The 22060-nt window shown below is 35.5% G+C and overlaps 1 protein-coding gene across 1 annotated transcript; it reads right to left on the reverse strand.

Annotated features, from left to right (window-relative positions):
• Positions 1–6691: 6691 nt before the first annotated feature.
• On the reverse strand, positions 6692–21502 carry LOC139958486 (uncharacterized). The gene is made up of 3 exons (XM_071955585.1): positions 20638–21502; positions 11330–11511; positions 6692–10591 (listed from the first exon to the last, which is right to left on the reverse strand). Exons 1-3 carry the CDS (start codon positions 21101–21103, stop codon positions 10466–10468), a joined length of 774 nt encoding a protein of 257 aa, XP_071811686.1. The 5' UTR covers positions 21104–21502; the 3' UTR covers positions 6692–10465.
• Positions 21503–22060: the final 558 nt, after the last annotated feature.

Here is a 22060-nt window from a genome sequence, read left to right on the forward strand (position 1 = left end):
AAACCTCAAATAGTGGCCCATCATAAATTAGCACTGCACTTTTTTTTGCGGGAGAATAAAGTGAACCCTTTATCCGTTTATGTAATTACTTTGTTTCCCGGGAATTTTCTTTGTTAAATTTGCAACAATTCCATTTGTTGCAACATTAAAAAAAAACGTGCAATAACAAAGTACCCTGCAGTTAAAAAAAAAATAGCAAAAAAGTGGCCTTAAGCTAAAAAGAATTCAAATATAGTAGCTTTCCAAATAACGAAACAATGGCTACATTTTGGCGTATAAGACGAAAATGGAATCTGTTACGATTAAGAAGACTACGGCGCTTATTCGACACCTCTACGAGGCGGGGCCTGCGACGCCTCGGTTCAGAGCCGGTAAAACCAACCAGTTGGTGGCATAGGTAATGTTCTGGCATTTCGATATTTTCAATACTTTTTTCTTAGCTGTGTGAAGGTTGTTTTTTTTCTTCCAGAAACGTATTTAATCACCGATATAAGAGATAACTATATACCAACCATACACCAAGTGCAGGGACCTGAAGGATTTAGGTCTTTAGTCCTACATGGTTAAGTGCCTCCCCCGCACCCCCAAAAAATGTCCACTCTGATAGGCATATAGTCAACCAGCAAATATTAGAGAACTTGTACATAAATTGTGACGTGTTTTGCACCTGTCTCTATTCCTTCAGCACATTAAACAGACCATCAAGTCTGATAATTGTCATTTCTAATGGCTAATAAAATATTTTCCCTTACCTTGTTTTGATTTTTTTTTTGAAACGTTTAAAATTAATTAGCCGTATAGCCTTTAATAACGAAAGATTAACGTAAAGAATAACCTCCTCGTTAATTTGGAAGGCAAATTTGGATTGGATCGTTAGAGGTAAAAGATGTCTCCCGCAGGAACCATTCATTGATCCATCATTTCCCTGAATTAAACCAATGGATTAGAAACCTTCAAGGATATCCAATTAGTCAGTCTATATACAGTTTTTTTAGAGTTTCAAAAACGAAAAAAAACTGGGAAACTTTCTTTTACGGTGACATAATTTAATTATGGATCATAAGCAATTACTCAAAGTGTACACTTTATAACGACCGACGGATGATTTTTTTTTTGGTTAAATTCGAAATTAACTGCAGTTGAATTAGAGGAAGCGATAGTGATTTATTAAATTCTGTCTTTATTCACTTTATTAAGATATATAGGCCTATATCTGCAGGTAGGGATCATGATCGCCAAAGTTTCACAATTTTAGCTTATTCAATTCTTCCATATTTTTCATTTGTATGTATGTATGTGTGATGTATGTGTGGGTGTATGTATGTATATATATAGGCCTATATATATATAGGCCTATATATATATATATAAATATATATATATATTTATATATATATTTATATATATATATATATATATATATATATATATATATATAAATTTATTTATATATATATATTTAAACTGATAAATATGACACAAATGAAAGAATTGAATAAGCTATCTATATACATACAAACATAAATCAATGATAGTATATTGCAGAAAAACCCTATCTCAATTGCACTTATACATATGAATACGGTACTGCCAGTTTTTTTTTAACCCATTTGGTCATTCGTGCTGACATGATTTCTTAATTACGTCAGAGATAATAGTATGCCAAGAAATCAAACTAAACGATGGATTGATATGTGTAATATTCAAAAGATCGTATAGTTTTTTCATTTCAAATATAGACAGTTTCAAATGTTGATAAAAATCGCTCCATCCTGTCCCTCCCTCTCTTTTTAGAAACGATAATCTCCTTTAAAGATATATGCTATTTTAACTTGCCATAAATTCTCCTTCGGCCAATATATAGCTGTATAGAGGGCGAACAAGAATATACTTCGCAAGTCTGTCGCGTGCCGCTCTCGTGACTCACAGAGTCCATGGGTTAATAATCCTGAAGACGGATTAATCGGCTGAAAGCGGTTACTTTTCTCTCGAGGGAAACCTCGAGTAAAGCCCCGTGGGGTGCCTTGGAGTCGGTTACCATAGTTACAGAATAATTGGAGAGGTATGAGACGGGGTTTTAGATTGAAGGATATCTCTCCAAAAAATTTAACAACTTATAACCCGGCGTCTCTTTTCTGATCTCGTATGTATGTTTGTATGTATGTATATAATTACTGTATAAGGCCAGCAGCATCAGCGATGATACACCTGGCTTTAATAACCACTCAATATAGGTATTTGGGCGATAACCGAAGAACACCAATAAAGTCCCCGAGAGATTCTCGATGTTATATGCCATATATCGTACTGGACCGTGGCCACGTTTGTTTAAATGAAGCAAATTGCCCCAACCTCTCATAAATTGGAGGAGTGAGAATGTTCAAACATTTCAAAGATGTGTTTCTAATTTTAATGCAAAGCATTTGTGGGGGGGGGGGCAATGGGGTGGGGGAAGGGGCGGTATTAAGTTGGTATTTTGTCTAAACTTGCCGAGCATTACTCAAACTGACATTACAACTGATGACCCTGTTGAATTGGTCACCAAATGAATGTTTAAAGGATCGAACAAGAAAGAATCATTTGGTTCGATCTTGAAGTTTTTTCATAGAAAACATTTTAAAGGCAAACACATTTTATTTATTTATTATTTTTTTGCTGTGAATTAACTTTTTGAAATGAAAAATGTGACTATATTCAAGCTCGTGACCTATTCAACGTATTTTCAAGAATCAAACAGCATCGATAAAACTTGATCAAAATCAACCGAACATGCAGCATACTTATTGAGAATTATATTAGGCCTACAACAGAAGTGAATTCGCATGGAACGCCGAAGAAAACTCATTGAAAAATAATGAGTGGTCTAATTCCTCAAGTTCATTCCTTTGTATATATATATATGTGTGTGTTCATCGTTTGTTATACAAACCTAGTATGCGGTGTAGTACTAACAACTAGTAGATAGCTCACCCAGTATGGCCGTTACCCAGAATTGACATAAATCGGACTATCGTACCTCCACTATAACATATAACTGATGGTATCCTATGGTATGTTATAACATATGCAAATTTTCCTCTCTCATTTACCGTTTTGATAATGGGCTATAGAAGAGTCGAAAAATCAGCATATATAAGGTTTTCTGAGATTGGCAAATAATCTCGTGGATTAATATCACTTTTATCATCAATAAATTTCCTGAACTGTTTTATTATTACCTTCAATCAATCAATCCTCGTGATTTTTGTTTTTATTACGCCCAATTGTTGGTATCAATCCTATACTCTTAAACATCAAAGCACCAAAAACTTCGATGATTAATTATTCCTAAATTTTTTTTACTTGTTGAAATATTTATATTTGGTTTGATTGATATTACTAAGAAAGTTAACGGAGGCATGAAATTTTATAGAATTGAAAAAAAAATGATTTATGACTTGTTAAACATCCATTAATTTGATTCATTACAAATCTTCTTTTCGCGATAAAGATTTAGTACCTGCGAGAAACAAACCGAAACTTGGAACTATGTTTACGAATGTTGGGTGAACAAGTTTTAGAAAATTTCTAACAGTTGATCAATCAATATATAGCTATACTTTGGGTCCTTGCTGGAGGCGTAGGGAGGTAAGGGACGGAGGGTTCAGGGGTATATTGGTAGGGGATGGAGTTGGGAAAGGGTAGATGGTAGGGGGGAGGGGTGTTATCAGCTTGAGCGTTACTAATAATCTTTTAGATCTATATACACATACAAATATATATATATATATATATATATATATAAATATATATATATGTATATATAAATATATATATATATATATATATATATATATATGTATATATAAATATATATATATATATATATATCTGTTTACCAATCAAACACATGAACAAAATATAGATGAAACTCAGTTTCTTTTTTTGTATTAAATGGAAGGAATGTTTTATTTTTCATATTTACAATGCAGATCATTTCATAGAAATATATAATATCAATTGGAATGTGCATCATCAATTTGGAAGAAACCCCGGCTAAAATATCACCAAAATTATTAACAATTTGATAATATTATTCAGCCCTTGGAATATTATTATTCATGGAAGGCACGTTATGGCTTGGCATTAAACTCAGCCAAATCTTACGAAATGCTTGGGCAAGTATACAAACAGAGCGTTACCTTGGAAACGATCAAGTAGAACGGAGAATAAAAACAGTCGTTCCGTTCTGAGAAATTCTTGAGAACGTGTGCATGGAATAAACTTGCCTCGTGGAAAGTGGAAAGACAGTTTTAAAGGCCATTTTGATCCTAGCGGTCACAAGCATTTTTGGTGCTCATTTATCAAACGGGCTTTCACAGACACATCTAAAGAATCCGTATGTATAGAGTTTACAAACCAAAGGCAAGCCATCCAAAATCGGAAAGGTTTGACAGCTATTGTATCTTACTGACAGGAATGTTACAAAATATATAGTGCAATTTTAACATTCCATCGAATCATTACAACATGTACTATAAATACCATAATGTAAATGCTTCTGAGGTCAAGAAAAAATGCCCCCTCCCCAAGCCCACGAGAACCCTTTTTTTAACGTTTCCTTACACAAGCTAAGGTGTTTATAACTTATTATGAATAACGCAGAAAACTGTCATTACATTTGGAAATTTGGAATTGATAGCGTGACTAGTTTGCATAGGCTAAATTTCGTTACGAATGTGAGTACAATTTCTACCAACCTCATCGAAATAGTATTAACTTTGATTTTCAGGGTTTTTTTCATATTTTAAATTTCTTACCAAAAGTGAGTTTGTTTTTCCCTATTCTCGCAACCTCCAAAATGAGTAATCATAATAATAGTAATAGTACAAATAATAATGATAATAATAATAATGATGATGATAGTAATAATAATACCAATGAAATAGAATCTTCGAAGACGTTTGGCTTCAAATTTCTGCGTTCATATAGTCCTGGTCTGGTTATTTTAAGTCAGTTATACAATTTGTCTGATTTCAGAAATTATATTAAAAAAAAACTACATTACTGTTTCAAATAACATGAGTTTATTAAATTTAAAAATGTCAAGTTAGTTGTTTCTGATTCAGTAAACACAGATGATAACGTTAAAAAATATTTCCCTGATCATTGTGACTTAAATACAGAAATAAAAGCCCGTTTTGTTTTTTGATTCTCTTTTCAAAAGTAGATGTTAATATCTTAAATAAAAGCTGCCAAATTATAAAACAAAACACACAGGCTAATAACGGAAGATCATTTCTTTGCATAAAAAAAGCTTATCGCTATTAGACGAATCGGAATCATCAAAGGTTTTTTTTTTAGCGGTGTATGAAACATTTCTAATTCTCTATTGCGTCAATTCTTGCAAAACTGAGAGGGTCGAGTGGGGGGGGGGGGGGAAGAAAAAACTGAACAGTTCTCGACCTTCTGAAACCATATGAAAACTTTCTTACTTGTTTTACAAGATAATTTTGTTTGTTAACAAAAGAGTTTGCATATATGCAATTGATACCAGAGGGCTCACGACATCGGACATTTTACAACTTCCGCTTCCTCCCTCTTATTCTTCTCCTTCCTTCTCTTTCTCTCAGTTTTTGTAGGAAGAAATAAATTTGCTTACAAAACACATCTTACAAATCAGCAATAAGGTAATATTTTACAGAAGGGCATATATACAGCAATAAAAATGAATAAAATTATTTTTCGTAATTTTTTTGACGATTACAGTTTGATTAAGCTTAAAAAAAGGAAAATATTAATTGCAATATGAAAATTATTTCTTACTGCCTGCATGTCTTTATTAAAGCAGGGTCATAAGGCTCTTAAACACATCGTAATGGGTTGCCCCCCATCCCCCACCCTCCCCCCCCCAATATTCCAGAAAGTGGTATAATTACAGGGACAGAAATAACTATACAGTTTACAATAAGATCAGTTGGTCTTCTAGCAATTGGAGGCAATAACCACAGACCACTAATTACATGCACAAATGAGAACTTTTCTTACATTTTAGTCCATTAATTGCATAATATCAGACATATGTAGGCCTTAATAGATTACACGTTATAACCATAATATTTGGCTTCGTCATTGGTTTAAGGATATAATAATTCAGAATAAATTGCACCATAATAATTTTCTCATTATTTTTGCTTCACAAATAGGCAATATTTTGAGAATGCTTTCTGATATCCAGGATTTGTTTTCGAAAAGGAGCTCGATCGTATCATTAATTAGTAATTGCGTAAAATAAATAAAAACCTTCGGATTAACTACGTTCCAAGGATGCCGAGCAATTCCTAAAATGTCAAAACATGTTTTAATGTTGGTAACGACGACACTGACGCTTATTAGATAATATCGCGGTATAGGCCAAAACAATGTAATATTACTATAACGGTAGGATACTACTTGACATTGCTCCTATGAATTTAGTTACGATTTAAAAAAAAACACTACAGTTGGAAATCAAAATAACTCCAAAACTTGCTAAGCTGTGTCCGGGAATATAATATAGGTATCATCTATAGCAACAATAAGGATGTCAATATTTTAGTATAAATAATTGTAACAGTTAATTTCATAGTCAATTATTCAGACAAATAAAATATAAACTACCGACTATGATGAAATCATACTTTTTGTAGAGGGGGGAGGGGGGGGGGGGGTTCATAAGCACGGACCTGCTGCTTTAACATTTTCTCAATAAACTGCCATTAAGCTGGATTCGAATGTGTACCAAAAAAAATAATTACAAATATATGTACAACATCTCGGAGAGCCTTTTCCAGAATGCCAACCCTAAGGGCCAGCAAACGCAAAAGGACGTCTGCGTGGCAATTTCGAAAACGAGTCTGCTGAAGACCGTTTGAGCGAGGTCAGTGTTGTGCAGTGTTGAGTCAATAAAGATCGTACGCTACCAGGGCAGAACGGAAGGGATTTTGTCCAGGACAGAGCGAAAAAAAGATCATTTGGAAATGTCTGAACACGCATGCAACATGATGGAAGTGATATGGACAATGCTAAAATAAGTTATTTCGTCGATATATGCCGTGTTTTACCTTTGCAGACGACATCACCAATTATGACTGGAGAAAAATGCTTTGAACGAGGCTGGTCAAAGGTTAAGAAACATCTCGGGTAAGTTACCATAGCAATCGTTTACATAGGCCTTGTCGTCCATGCTTATACTCTATATTGTCTTAAATCATATTATGAAGGAGCGGGAAATGAATTTAGGTCATAAATTGTAAAAGGTAAATCACCTGGTGATTAATTTAAAGAAAAAGATATATTCTTTACAAATATTAATAGTACAGATGAAACGGTCATAAATATCGATTTTAGGTGTTCGCCGAAGTTTAAATCGTTTCTCTATCTCTTTCACTCTCGTGTTTTTGTTGTTCTTGTTGTAATTATGCTGACTCATTTGTTTATGTAGAGTTGAAGCCTAAGCTTAATATTGTGACGTAGTTCTTTAATGATAGGGTAACAGTTCAAGATATTGCAGTTTTCTTATTCCAATACATAATGATTGATCAAAGTTTCATAATTTGGCCAATATCGTATTTTTTTTTTCAACCAGTAAGTTTATTTTATTTTATAAATCCCTATCTTAGATAGATCTCACACCCTGTTCTTTATTTGTTTTCCATAAAATTTCGATTTCTTCACGATGAGCATGTGACGTCATTGACATGTGACCTGAAGTCAATTACCCCCTTACTCGTTCATTTGGGGGAGGAATGGTTTGGATCAAGATCGATAATTGTCAAACTTATTGTTTCTGTTTTTCTGTGGCATCATAGCTGACAAAATAATAGAACATCAATTCCCAGAAGATTTTTATTAATTTATACATTTTGTTTTACCAGAAAAGAAACAAAACACTAAAAGAAGAAAAAAGGAAAAAAAAATACCCCTCATGAAATTGGATGAAAATTCGGTACGCGAGTCTCCAGCAGACAGACCTATTCATTTTACATGAAAGCATACTGATTTAGCATAATTCCTCACCAAAATTTTTGCAACGGAGCATGAAATTGCAAAAGAAAAAATCCGACCTGATTTTTTGTCCTCTCGGCCATATAGGGAAACCAACAGGGGCCTTTTCCATCATTTATCTGCGGAATAAAATTTGTATTTTTTGGCTACACCAACAAACAAAATAGTATATTGGCTTTGCCTGACTCTACTAAAATGCCGGTATCCTTCTCTAGGGAGTTATCGACGTTGTCGCGGGGTAATTGGCCTTGGTAGGGCTAAATTGTTTCCACAGATGGGTCTAAATTGACGGCCCGTGCCCGCCACGCGAGGACGTTGGGAGAGCGATCGTCCGCAAGGGAGAGAAGAGGTAAAAAAAAAGGAGCATACGGAAGCTTTTTGGTGCCTTGAATGTATAGCGTTAAAAGAACCTTTAAAACATCAGTTGATAGAAATGACATTGCAAAAATGGCCGAAATCAGTTAGTGATTGACACCAAACTATTGAGAACATGAGAATGTTTGTGAAAAATACAGAGAGAGAGAATGTTTCTGTATATTTGCACGAACTAAATCTCAAATTCTACATTATCTAAAAAACTGATATTTCTTTATTCTCTGACTCCGCCAATGAGAGGGGAAAAAAACAAACCGAACGCGCATTCTGAATATCTCAGTGCTTTTTGTTATGCTAATAACTTTTAATTAGAATATCACGCCCCTTTTTTTTCAATTTATAATTCATGTTTCTATGAAATGCTGAAGAGTGTTTAGACGTACACCTACCTACATATCACTGCCAAAATTATCTTTGCTAAACCCGATTGCATTTTACGTTCTCAGCTAGCAGATATGGAATATTTAATGGCTACTGTAGATTTTTACCTATACCAAAAAAAAAAACAAAAAAAAAGCGAGACAATTTCAAGTGCTGAAAGCTATTTTTTTTTAAAACTTGGAATGGCGAATTGTGACAAGTTTTGGTATTTGGTGATATTTGAAGCAGGCAAACGCTGACAGACGAGCAAGTGTAATTATTTCAAGTTATGTTGATGTTTATTCAGCTGACGTTTATAAAAAAAAAATTCTGTAGCAATCAGTTTCAGATAGGTGAGGAAAACTTAAAAGGTCATTTGTTTAACTTCTAAATTTTGGCATGCTTAAAGTAGAAAAGTTTCTAAAAATGTGTTTCTACTCAAAACTCTAAGAGTTCCCCCCCCCCTTCCCCACTAATCCCCTAAACGTTAATAATGAACGTAGGGTTAAATTAAAAGCTGTTAGTGTATCTTTCATAATGATAGGTTGGCGGTGGGGAGGGGGGCGGAGGGGGGGGGGTAGATGGGTGAAAATAGCAGTTCAAGAGTAAAGTTTGGAAATGAGCAATTCCTTTCCAGTACACGAGCAAATGCCATGGGCACCGGGAACTATGAAGCCGAGGGGACGTATGCCTTTCAAAATAAATGCGCTATTCAGAAGAAAAAAAGGTGTATGCATATCTCAATTTAAGACGACATGGTTTCTACATAACTTCATCTGTTTAACATCCGGTGATTCGGGATCTTTTGATCTTGTTTCGTATCTTTCATAAAACATATATTTATACAGTGTGACCTCAAGTAACCTAACATTGCATTTACTAGAACGTAGGCTACGTAATAGCTTGCTTCATTAAACTTAGCGTCCCATGACTTATGTTTACTATTTTCCTAACGCTTCATAAGCCACGAGCTTAAAGCAACACATATGGTCTAACTACAATCAATATACTAACTGTGCGCAGGGAAGGGATCCGTGGAGGAACCAGCAGGTCCCTTTTTCTGATATTTTTTACTCAGTGCGAGGGGTGAGGGGCGAGGTGGGGGGGGGGAAATAAAATGATCTGTTAACACACAATTGCTCAAATCTAAATTATACCGTATACGTAACGGAATAATGTAGTGGACGGGCATTCCTTACAATCTGACCGATTGTTTCTCAAAGGCAGTGCTATTTCTGAATTATTTCCGGTATCTACCAATACTTCTTTCCCCGATCTACGTCTTCGGAGAAATTCTGGATCCAGGTTTCCCAGTTTCACAAGTAGAAAAAAAAATCATCCATTGAGTACTTGGTTTTATTGCCTCCTCCATATTCACAATGTTTCTGTAAGTTTCGAACATTTGTTATATTCTTCAACCTGCCCCCAGGGGGTGGGGGGGGGAGTAAAAAAAACGGAGATCTGCTTACTTTAATGAGCAAATGCTATATGCATCAATGGTTGACTGGTATAGTTGTATACCTCGTGACACGAAAAGGAAATCTATCGCTTTAAGTTGTAAGCATAAAAAACCCCCTTCGATTGTATAAGTTTTCAAATACGTCACACAGACAAATCTCGTCACGGTAAATGCAGATCAAGAAGAGCGTGACATATACAGAGAATCGGTCATTGCCACCGACGTCACTTCCGGACTTTTTGCGATTCACTGTGCGGAGTAAAATTTCATGGCAAGACTGGCCATGTCTCGTTGCATTTGTTCATTTTCGCGTTTTTCGCGTTCCATGGTCCTCTTCAACTTTGTTCGCCGATTCTGGAACCATATTTTGACCTGTGTGAAGAAAAAGAAAAAAACGACGGTACAAAAAAATCATAGGATCGAAAAAAGGCACGACAAGAGTTTAGCTAACTTATAGAAGCCAAAGTTTGTTAATAAAAAAATTAATTAAAAACAATTAATAATAATGGGGATTGTAAGTGTCCTTTTATTGCATAATATTTTTTGGGTCCTCACTCAAACATTTTGGTATTACCTTCAGCCCATTATTGTTAATATTCTTTCCTCTCTTCCTGTTCCCTATTTCCATGAAAACGCCACGAATCCGATAACAGATTAGACTTATTATTAAATGTCAAAGTGCAAATTACAATTTGCACGTTTTAAAATCAATTCACACATTTTTTCCACACTTATGTTTGCGATATTGTATACCTAACCTCATACGCTCATCTAATGATGTTTATGTATATTTCTATATTATTATTATTATTATTATTATTATTATTATATGATTATTACAATGTATCTTATCATTGAAATATAATACATGACAACATGTTCAACATGATTGTAATCATGTTGACAAAACCAAAAATTGTTAAAGAGTTAACAAACATTCGAAAAGCTTGGACAGAAACATTAATCAGTATTCCATTATGTATGATGGTTAAATGAATTTGACAATATTAAAATATAAATGCAGAGCTTGCGAAGGCTGCTTAGGGTGGGGGTGGAACAGGGAGAAGGGGGGAAGGGGTAGGCCATGGGGTGTAAGGACTTGTAAATTACCTGTCGCTCGGTAAGATTGAGTACTTGTGAGAGCCAAACTCGCCTCTCCCTGCATGGATACATACAAAGTTGAAACTCTCTCTCGAGGTGAAGTAGTTGTAATTTCGAGTATGGTCTTCGTTTTCTTCGAGTCGGACTAGAAGTGTCGCTGCCCTGATCCAAATCAGTTTTGTCTTTGTCGCCTTGACGGAAGAAACAGAGAAAGAGTCGATTTTATTTTTCGATTATTGTGCCTGCACACTGACCAAGCCACGTCGTGATGGTGTAAAATTATAAAACTACAACAACAAATATAGGGAACTGCTCTTTCAAAATTATAGATCTGTATGTTTAACGGTCAGTTAAATTGCTCCTATTGAGCCAGTTATGGAACAATGAATTTCCCCTCCCTCCACGACCCCCCCCCCTCCCCAAATCTAAAATTTTATTTGCTATTTCATTTGCACTTCTTATGCAAAATTCCATCATTCCGGGTGCATGCGATCTTTATGGTAACAGAATATATTTGCATATACATGGGTCTGTCTTCAAAGGTCGCATGTGGTGCATGAGACCAGATTCATTGGTCCCTTCCCCCGCATTGATAATTGCCCTTTCTTAGTCAATACTATTATTTCGCCCCAAATAGCTCAGAAACAATCTAGCTCCATTTGGGAGACATTCTGATTTAAAAGATGTGTCTGGGAAAGTCCATTATTTTCATGTTTGTGTCGTAGTACATGCATGCCACTAAGATCAGATTTATATATATATATATATATATAATTATATAACTATATATAAGTATATATATATATATATATATATAACATTATATAACTATATATAACTATATATATATATATATATATATATATATGTGTGTGTGTGTATGCATCATTTTCATCAGTGCAGTTTCACCTTTAACCTTTTATGTATACACTTTGTTATTAGGTTGAACTCAAGGTGCACTTCGTTCCATCGTCACACATCCCGGTGTCATCAAAAACAGGGGGAAAGAAAATTGTTCCTTTCTAGCAGGGACTAACCTTGATTGGTGTTAAACTACAGATAATGCTATTTTAAATGCAAAAATCACATATTAACTACTTGAATCCTCTGTTGTTTTAATTATAGCTCATTGGTTAATTGATAAATCATCCTTTCACGTAGATACCGCTTGACACTTCCGGTCGACGGATAACCCTGTTATTAGTGATGTCTGCATGTGAAGGGAAAAAATTCGTTCGCTTGTCGAAGTAACTTAAAACAAAATGCTCGTGTGGATTTTAGCCTGCGTTTATCGTATTCTAACCTGACCATCTCTCTATTTTAGTGAAATGTTTCTCACACTTCACTTTTCATTTAAAACCCTCCCTAGTATGTGCCATTATTTAGCATACTACTAATGCTTCAGAAATATTTGAAATCATATATTGAGAGCTGAAAGTTGGAAGTGAATGAGAGGCCAACCTAAACACATATAATTGAACCAAACATTATTAATGATAGCAAAGATTGGAAAGATTGTATCAAGTGTGCAAACACTTTCACAATATGAGGGTGTAACATTAATGCTGTGTAACGTTAATGCTGTACAAGTAGTACGCTCAATGATAATATATATCTATATATATATTATCATTTTTTATTTTTTATTTTTTAGGTATAACCGATCTCGGCAACACGCTCCGAAAACGTTAGATACATTTTTCGACGTCTAGAAATATCGCGCGACCAACGGAGCATGTTTCTGCGACCCACTTTGAGTCTTTTCACGTAGTTTGCCGACCGTCTCTCGAGTTGGCACGTAAGGGGGGGGGGGGAGGATGTCAGACAATTTTGCTGAAACATAAAAGAAAAATCTTTTTCGGGATGGGGAGATTTGTAGATTGCCCCAAATCATCCCTCATCTCTTACGCCCATAAGTATAAGAACGTAAGGGGAAACGTATATGGATAGGCCAACCTGTGACGTTCAGGTGTGTGTGATATCATATATATAAATGTATACAACGAGTATAATAAACATTGAATTGAAGACACGTGTAATCTTGCATGTTGTTAACGTATACAGTAAACGTCTGATCTCGAGTGTATAAGTAGTACCTTCATTTCTTGTTCCATAAACATTACAAAGCAATCTGTTTAAACAGAATATCAATGAAAATAAAGCATGTGTTCGAAATGCGATATAATATCCATAATTATTTATATTAGTAATATTGTTATTTTGCTATCGTTTGTAGTAAATAATAGATTATTATCATTGTCATTATTATTATTATCATCATGATCATGATCATCATCATCATGATCATCATGATCATCATGATCATGATGATGATCATGATCATGATCATCATCATCATCATCATCATCATCATCATCATCATCATCATCATCATCATCATCATCATCATCATCATCATCATCATCATCATCATCATCATCATGATCATGATCATGATCATCATCATCATCATCATCATCATCATCATCATCATCATCATCATCATCATCATCATCATCATCATCATCATCATCATCATCATCATCATCATCATCATCATCATCATCATCATCATCATCAGCATCATGATCATGATCATCATGATCACCATGATTATCGTCGTCGTCATCATCATCATCACCATCATCATCATCACTGTTATCATCATCACTGTTATCATCATCACTGTTAATATTATCACTGCTATTTTTGGAGGGTTTTATGGAGTTAAAAAAAATAAAATTCCACGATTTCGTTTTCTTAGGTTCAAGACACGGAATAGGAAGCTCATATGCGTCGAAGTTTTGACCAGAAACTCAAACTCGAATGATTGTCAGAACAGTTACTTGCATATCCTTTCGGACGAAACGACTGACCCTCAATATCTCAACGTTTTAATTTATTCCTTCGACAATTAAATAACACCTGTTGAGGGTGGGGCTTCAAGAAAAGGCCACGTGATCATATTATATCCTACGTACCTCTTGGGAACGGATTACTCCCCCACTATTTCCAAAATATAAAGTCTTCTTTTGCAGAAATTTCATATATATATATATATATATATTATTTTTTCCCTGTTAATCTATTACAATCCCATCATAGATATAAGGGTTGGTATACATTTCTTTTTAAAATTTTATGAAACAATTAAAAGATAAAGCGATAGAGATTTTAGCTATCCTTTTGTTTTTATCTTTTTCCCTCTCTTTTTTTTGTCTTATAGTTGGTAGCTCATAAACTTAAAACACTTCGCCGTAAATCGGTTATAATATATAATTAGTTTATATACGACTTTGATGATAATAACAAAACAAAACAAAACAAAACAAAGGAGTGAGGGGGGAGGTGGTAGTGAGAATGTTGATTTCATTTTAGAGCGACAATGCATAAAGACACTATACTTGTAAAAACACGACATATATCTACCCACAATCTAATAAAAGTGTGAATTAATATGTGTTTGAGCAACATAGCAATAAAATTAGAATTGCCTACGCATTAGTAGCTATGGAGATGCTGCCAATCTAAATCTTTGCTTTGCTCACCTCTCTAAACAAAATTGACTAATTAACCTTTACTTTTACAACCAGCGCAGCGGTTATATTCTCTATACATTGTCTCAGGATGGTGATATATATACGGTCGCTTGGATGATATAAGACCAATCAATTTACCAAACTAAGCTATGCGTTGTTAAATGCATAGTCCATTTTATACATACATAGTCTGTAAAATTCAATATTATTATGGACACTTGTCAAAAATATTTTCTTCATATTTAGGAATGCGTTATTTTTAACATGTTTTTCCTCTCTCTGTGTATATGATTGGGTAGAAAATGTTCTACCGATGACGTCAGCAACTTCACGGTGTTGCAGTTCTGACGTCCCCTTATGCCGTGAGTTCTAATTTGTCCTTCTTTTTACTGAAGGTAGCTTCAAACCATCAGACCTTTGATGACTCGTGAATATTTATAAGATTCCGACAATAAATTGTCTTCATTTCGAGTACCATTCTATTAAAGCCGTCTTTGGCACTGGTATCAATGCGCCTAATACCGTAAATATCAAATTGAAAATTTAATATATTTTTTTAGTCTGTCTAATAAATTAGGCCTGTGATCTAGTTTATTGACACCTTATACAAACATCCTCAAGAATGAATGCTTTTTATCCTCCTAACAAAAATGTGAAGATTCCGAATTAGATATATGTTTTTCGATCTTTGGAGTAAAATCCTCACTTTTTGTCATTCAATTATTCAACGGGCAGTTTTCTTTTCGCAATCACAGCTAACATACAGTTTCTTGTGGTATGTATGAATTCGAAATAAAATGTTTATATTATTTCTTGATTTATATATTTTGTTTGTTTTCTCAATGATGACGTCACAATATAACATTCCACTGTTTTGTTTTTCACCCTTCACCATGTGCTGAAAATATTCCATACATACCCAAATATTTTCAACATCAAATCCTGCCTGCCATACAGAGCTTGAAACTCGGTCTGTTATAACGTGTTTCTATGGTAGCCGGTAAGTTCATTCTTTTTTTTACCCTTGTCGATACTATAAACACTGAAAATTTGTTATCATTGGTAAGGTTTTCATTTCCAAAAAGAAATTTAAAAAAAAAAGTTCAGAAATGGTTGGACAATTTGGAAGAAATTCGTTGGAGAAGTGCCGACTCAAGGCAAGCAGTTACTGTAAGTATACTATATGTCATTCGCACACTTAAACTTCATATGTATATATATGCATGCCTGACGCGATGGGGTGGGGTAGGGGTGGAATGGGCGGGTGGAGGTAATGGTGGCTATAGTCTCAAAGCCCGAAATCAAATATGACCTGTGAAAATATAAGATAAAGAATAATGTATTCTCAGTTTTATAATATACTTAAGAACAAAATATGTACTTCAAAAAGTGGACACAGTGGCGTAAATGTCTCAGGGTCCCGATATGACTGTCAGCCCTCCTGCGGTGTAATGCTATGTAACTGCGGACTGACAAACTCCCAAAAGTTTTCCTGAGTACTTCACAGGACCCTTTGTGTTTTTAACCATCAAAATTATTCTCCGTGTATTGGGATGAGAGATAGCGGGCGTTTTAAAAAAATACTTTATTAAATGTATTGACAAATATATTTAAATGTTGTCACTTTAGATAACATGTAAAAACCACATAATTTGTAAAGAAAAGTCACCCAAGAAAGAACCTGGACAGGATAAACCAACCAACGAACGAAACGACTGATCCGCTTGTCCCTTGTCCCCTTGCATCGATACTGTGACCGTGTGATCATATTAAGGTGTGTACCACGATGCCCCTAGAAGGGGGAGGGGCGGGGGGGAGAGATAATGCTACACTGGATCCTAGCCAAAAATGCCGAGAAACGACATAGTTGATGGGTGGTCACCACAAGTGACATTAATATCTGATTCATGTCAAGTTCATAAAATTCCTTGTCCTTCTACTTTTTCTTGAAAGTTTTTAGGTGTGAGACAATTCGGTTTCGTCTATATTACTATCAAACGAAAGTTCATTCTACGTCTTTTTTTTCATTTTGTTTGAACACCGCACGAAATCACCACTAAGTCGTTATGTTCCAGAAATGGCGAACATACACATACAGCGAGTAGGGTTCTAGACTATTCATTTCTCCTCTTGTATTAGCTATTGCTAAAATAAAACTATAGAGGTATCTTTACAAATTTGGATGATATTAGTGGAACCTTCGCCTCCCCCCCCACCCAACTCCCCTACCACCTTCACCTTATTTATATTGTCAATGACATAATGCCCCACTTTCGTATTACGTCATGGAACTGCCAGATAAATACTAAGTCATCAAATTTAAACTATAACTTTACGTAAATACACGTAAAGCCTGAAATTAAAAAAAAAAATAATGACATGAAGAACCCATTCAAATCGCAAGTAGGAATATCAGGTGATAACAGTAGACAGTGAACATTACGTAATTGTCCTTGAACTTTGACATATGTTTCCGGTTCTGTCAGTTCACTTGAACTACAAACAAACGATTAACACATAGAGAGCCATCCGCGTCTCCAGAGTAGGTCTATGCAATAGAGCGTTGTGGCCAGGCCCGACGAGAGAGAGAGAGAGGGGAGGGGGGAAGGGGAGGTACAGTATCGGTTTCTAGGGAGTCAAAGATAATTAGGGGCCCGGGAAATATGGGATAAAAGATAATGTGTCCCCAAGGCCTCAAAATGAGGGCCCGCTGACATGATTTTAGGCCCGACCTGAAATTCCACGCCACTGAATGAGGCAAGAACCTGCGAAACTTAAGAAGGGAGAGGAGGCGCAAACAAATGGTGGCTTATCTAAGCTGGAAGACTCAAGATGGCGACATCAGAGAACATTTTATCTTCGGGTCTAGGCATATTAACCTTTATTTTATGAAAATTAATTGCATAATATATGCAAATGATATCGATGTTTGTTGAAAGGGATAAGTGGTCAACCACAGTGGTTGTTGCATGTGTGTGTGTGTGTTTCTCGGAAGAAAGAGAAGAAGCATATTTGCCGTGTTTCATTTCTAGAAGATGACATAAATCTGTAAATCAGACATTGTGGAAAAATTTAAAAACTAAATTGCTAAACAAGCAAGACTATTTACGTCATATGAAGAAGTGGAGTAGATATCACAACTTTCCATAAATACCCCTCCACTCCTCCGCACACCACCCCACTCCACCCAGCCCCACCCGCCCCACCCCACTCCACTCCAAGCCAATCCAGTCCACTTGAATCCAGTCCAGTCCACTTTATTCCCCTACAATTACACAGCCAACGTCATTCCATGAAAGCTAGAGGATTATTATTATTATTGTAGACTTGTAGTCGTGTAAATGTTCTTCTTCAACCCGTCCTGATCCCGTCATTGCCCTATTTTGCAACCCGCTTTATCGTATAACTGTTGTATCCAACATATCCCTCCTACCCTCCGACCCCACCCCCACCCCAACACCGCCACCACCACATACACACACATCTCAAGATATCAACGGCCATGCGAATACCATTTCTGCGTTATTAAAATTGTTAAGTCAACTTTTGTTTCCACGTAACTTTACTTCAATTAAAATATCATTCGAAAATATTTCTTATAGGTTATGTTTACCATGTCTCTGTTAATATAAACAAAGTATAATATTTCACTCATTATTTGTTATTAATAATGGAAATGTATCCGTAGTTGGATGGCAACTGATTATAATAATAAATTTTGACGGACGACTGTTTTTTTTTAATTTAAATGAAGAAGAACATATTGTAGTTTTAATGGTCTCCAGATAGAAAGAAAGAAAAATAGAATTTTATTAAGGAACGAAACAAGGGTTCTGTATTGTAATATACATGTATACGATTGTGACGTGAGGTGTGTATATTTTTCGTCATCATAGCATGTTGCCAATATGCTTTGATTGAAATGTATTTACAATTTCTCTGCTGTCGTGGGTTTTTTTTTTGTTTTTCTTTTATTAACACTGAGTATTAAGACAAACATTTTCTTGTGAATGTACATATTGTGATATTTTATCAGCCTTGAAATATTGTTCATATTATTAAAGAAAAAAATAAAGTCATATAACTCAATTTATTTAATTAGATTTCCTACCAAGTGTTGTGAAATTCAGAAAGTCCATTCAAGGATTGTAACCAGTTTTTCTTTGCTCTTTTTTCTTAAATATATTTCTATTAATTCTACCAAGACGTAATCAAGTGAAATATTGGTTCCTATTTTAAATATAATATAATAAATAGAAGAAGAAGAAGAAGATAGATATAAATTTATGACAAAGCTTCTTTGAAGGAAACATGCTTCAAGGGTGCAGGCAGGAAGTTAATCTCTGTGTAACCGACGCTTAATTGCGAGTCACAGAGCAAACAGTTTAGTGTTTCACAACCCGAGGTTAGTTAGCTCAACTTTGAAGATCAAATTATTATTAATTATTTTAAAACTAACACGACTTTCTCTGTTTTATAAAAACCTCCCTGTTAAAGTTAATGAACCAATAATAGTTAAATCATCGTTCGAATACAACAGTACAACATACTTCATGTACGGTACCATGAAACCTCAAATGCCTGAGATTCACATAAGGGATATCGTTTACACGTATACAAAGACATGTAGTTTCAACCGGCGTAACTTCAATTATTAATGTTTAAAAAGAAGTTTTCACGAACAAAACAAACAAAGAAATTTATAGTAACTTCCTTCCCCTCTTTTAAACTCTCACAATACAATTTAAAAGTATAACCTATCCTTTATAAGTACTTAAGTACCGCGCGAGCTATTCTGTCGAGAGCCGATGCCGAATCACGGCAAAAAATGGCACCTGCGTCTTTTTCGTCGCGCCAGCAACTTTTCGACAATCAAGCTTTTCCATTTGGAATCCCAGAGCAAAATTTTGTTCTCCCAGCCTCGATTTGTATTTTAGAAAGATTGAAAGGCGCCATCTATTTACTGGTATAGGTCATCCATTGAGGTATCGTTGTACACATAGCGTAATGCAAGCTATTTACAATGTGCGTCCCGTGCTTCATCAGCGGATTATTAAGGGATCGACATTAAAATGCCTTAGACAATTCTGCGTAGCGAAAACCATTTATAATTTTAGAAGAAAAATGGAACAAAAATAGGGGTTTTTTTGGTTTCAGAATTTAGCTTTAGACATGTCATTTGGATGAAACCTTATGTTGTTAATGTTAATTAGTATGTTTTTTGGGCATAGTACCACTAATCAACATTCAACTATACCGAAAAGGGCATTGAAAGATGGTCATATTCACGGCAAATCATGAAGATGCGTCCAAGAAATATTGACCAGAAATTGTTGATCAATTTGTAGGGAATTTTGTACAAAATGATTCCTTTAAAAACAATTAACTACATCTTAAAATCAACAACATCATTGCAGCTTGTATTACGATTGTACATTAACACCCTAACGAACTAAGCCTTACTTAACCTGAGGAATAACCAACTGGGGTGACGAAGGTTGCCGAACAAAATGGAGCCTTTTCTTGTTTTGACATGAAACCTATGAAACCTGTTCTCAAATATTACTTTCATTTATTTCCTTTGTTTCAAAAAGAAAAAAGAAAAATTCAAAATGACAATATGTCAAACTGATAATGCAATATTTCTAACATGCCTTACAGACAGCACTGTGGAAGTTTCAATATATCTATGTCGGCTACAACTACTAAAATGGAAGCTGAAAGAACAAAGACGCCGCAATAAAACGAAGAGAAAAACAAAAAAACAAAATGTCTTACCTGGTGAAGTTTTTGGAATTGTATTGCTAAATGTAGCCAATCCTTGAAAATCTGGTTCCGAGATCGATGTCAGGTTGTTTTCAGATGAGTCCCGTCTCGTTTCTTGTACTAATAAATCTGGCTCAGTGACAGGGTTTGTGGCCATTGAAAATCCTACGTGCCTGTTATCAGCAACGGCAGGATTTGTAACAAAACCTGGATCAGTTAACGGATGGGTTGCCGAAATAGAAAACGGGTTTAAATTCTCCTGAAATCTGCGATACTGAAAAGGATGAGCCATTGAATGCGATCCATGATTCGAACTACTGGACGCACCGAGTATGTTTGATCCGGCAAACGCCGGTGTACAATCCCAAATGCTACTCCGATCCATATAATCTATATCCGGTATTCCGATTGCCGAACCAGCTCCCACGGCTTCGCTATACCTTTTCTGTCCCTCTTCGACCAGCTGGGATCCTTCCATCTTACTGCTTGAACAAAATTGTTAAAAACTAAACACTTTTTTTTTCTACCTCGAAAGAAACAAACCTAACACAAACTCGCTGCACAGAGCAGCCAAACCTTCCGTTCTCGAAGTCTGCAAATCCACTTCTGAACGCCGCCTAGTTTGATTGGAGACGCGTAAACACCAAAGTAGTCGCAAGCTCCAACAATCAATCATTACTCACTTCAGGGGTTGTATAAAATTTAATGACAATTTGAATCAGCTGTTTCGACCCTCGGATATCCTCGTATTGTCCGTATAAACAATGTCAGCTTTGCATAATTCAAGTACAGGGACATACAGTAACATGTACCTTGGACATCCTCACCACACCATGTTCGCAGACTCGACTAGAACATCAATGTTTTAAAGGAAACATTTCAAAAATCATAGATGTTTCTGCTCCAAGTTGGCAATTTTTCCAATCCAGATAGTTGTAAGAATGTTCCTTGACGCTGTAGTAAGCTACCGTGCAGGTACCGACTGCTATTGTCTCGTTTCAACTGATTTGACTCCGATTTTGTGACGGTGCCGACTCTCGAGCAGGCCCTATGGAAGGGTTTTATGAGATGATCCCTGAATCCCTGTTAACTACGTATCTACCCTGTTTGGTGATGATGTAGGTCCAAAGAGCGGGACTTTTAAACGATGACACTCCATTGACGAAACGAGAGAAAATCAGGCGATTTAGACGTTTCATTCTGCCTAGGTTGCGGTGACCTTTCGTCACCACCCTGTTTGACCCTCGCCAAAGAACTTTTTGGCAATTTTATGCAAAGAATCAGAAAAATGGATAAAAAATGTACATGGAAATATATAATTTGTAACAATTTATCGCGCACATTATCGGATGAAGGGCAAAAGAGATAGCCACCTTGCAGGGGTCAGGACGATGTGAGAACTTGGGTCGCAGCTGAGTGTTGTATGAAAAAAAGT

This window comes from Apostichopus japonicus, chromosome 3 (genome assembly GCF_037975245.1).
Source record: "Apostichopus japonicus isolate 1M-3 chromosome 3, ASM3797524v1, whole genome shotgun sequence".
NCBI classification, from domain to species: Eukaryota; Metazoa; Echinodermata; class Holothuroidea; order Aspidochirotida; family Stichopodidae; genus Apostichopus; species Apostichopus japonicus.

What these genes read in the sequence shown, in the direction of transcription:
- LOC139958486 (XM_071955585.1), bottom strand. Translation starts at nt 21,103, where the DNA reads ATGGAAGGATCCCAGCTGGTCGAAGAGGGACAGAAAAGGTATAGCGAA. An exon ending in AATTCCAAAAACTTCACCAG is followed by an intron (nt 11,512 to 20,637) that starts GTAAGACATTTT and finishes TCTTCCGTCAAG; the next exon opens with GCGACAAAGACAAAACTGAT. An exon ending in TCAATCTTACCGAGCGACAG is followed by an intron (nt 10,592 to 11,329) that starts GTAATTTACAAG and finishes TTCTTCACACAG; the next exon opens with GTCAAAATATGGTTCCAGAA.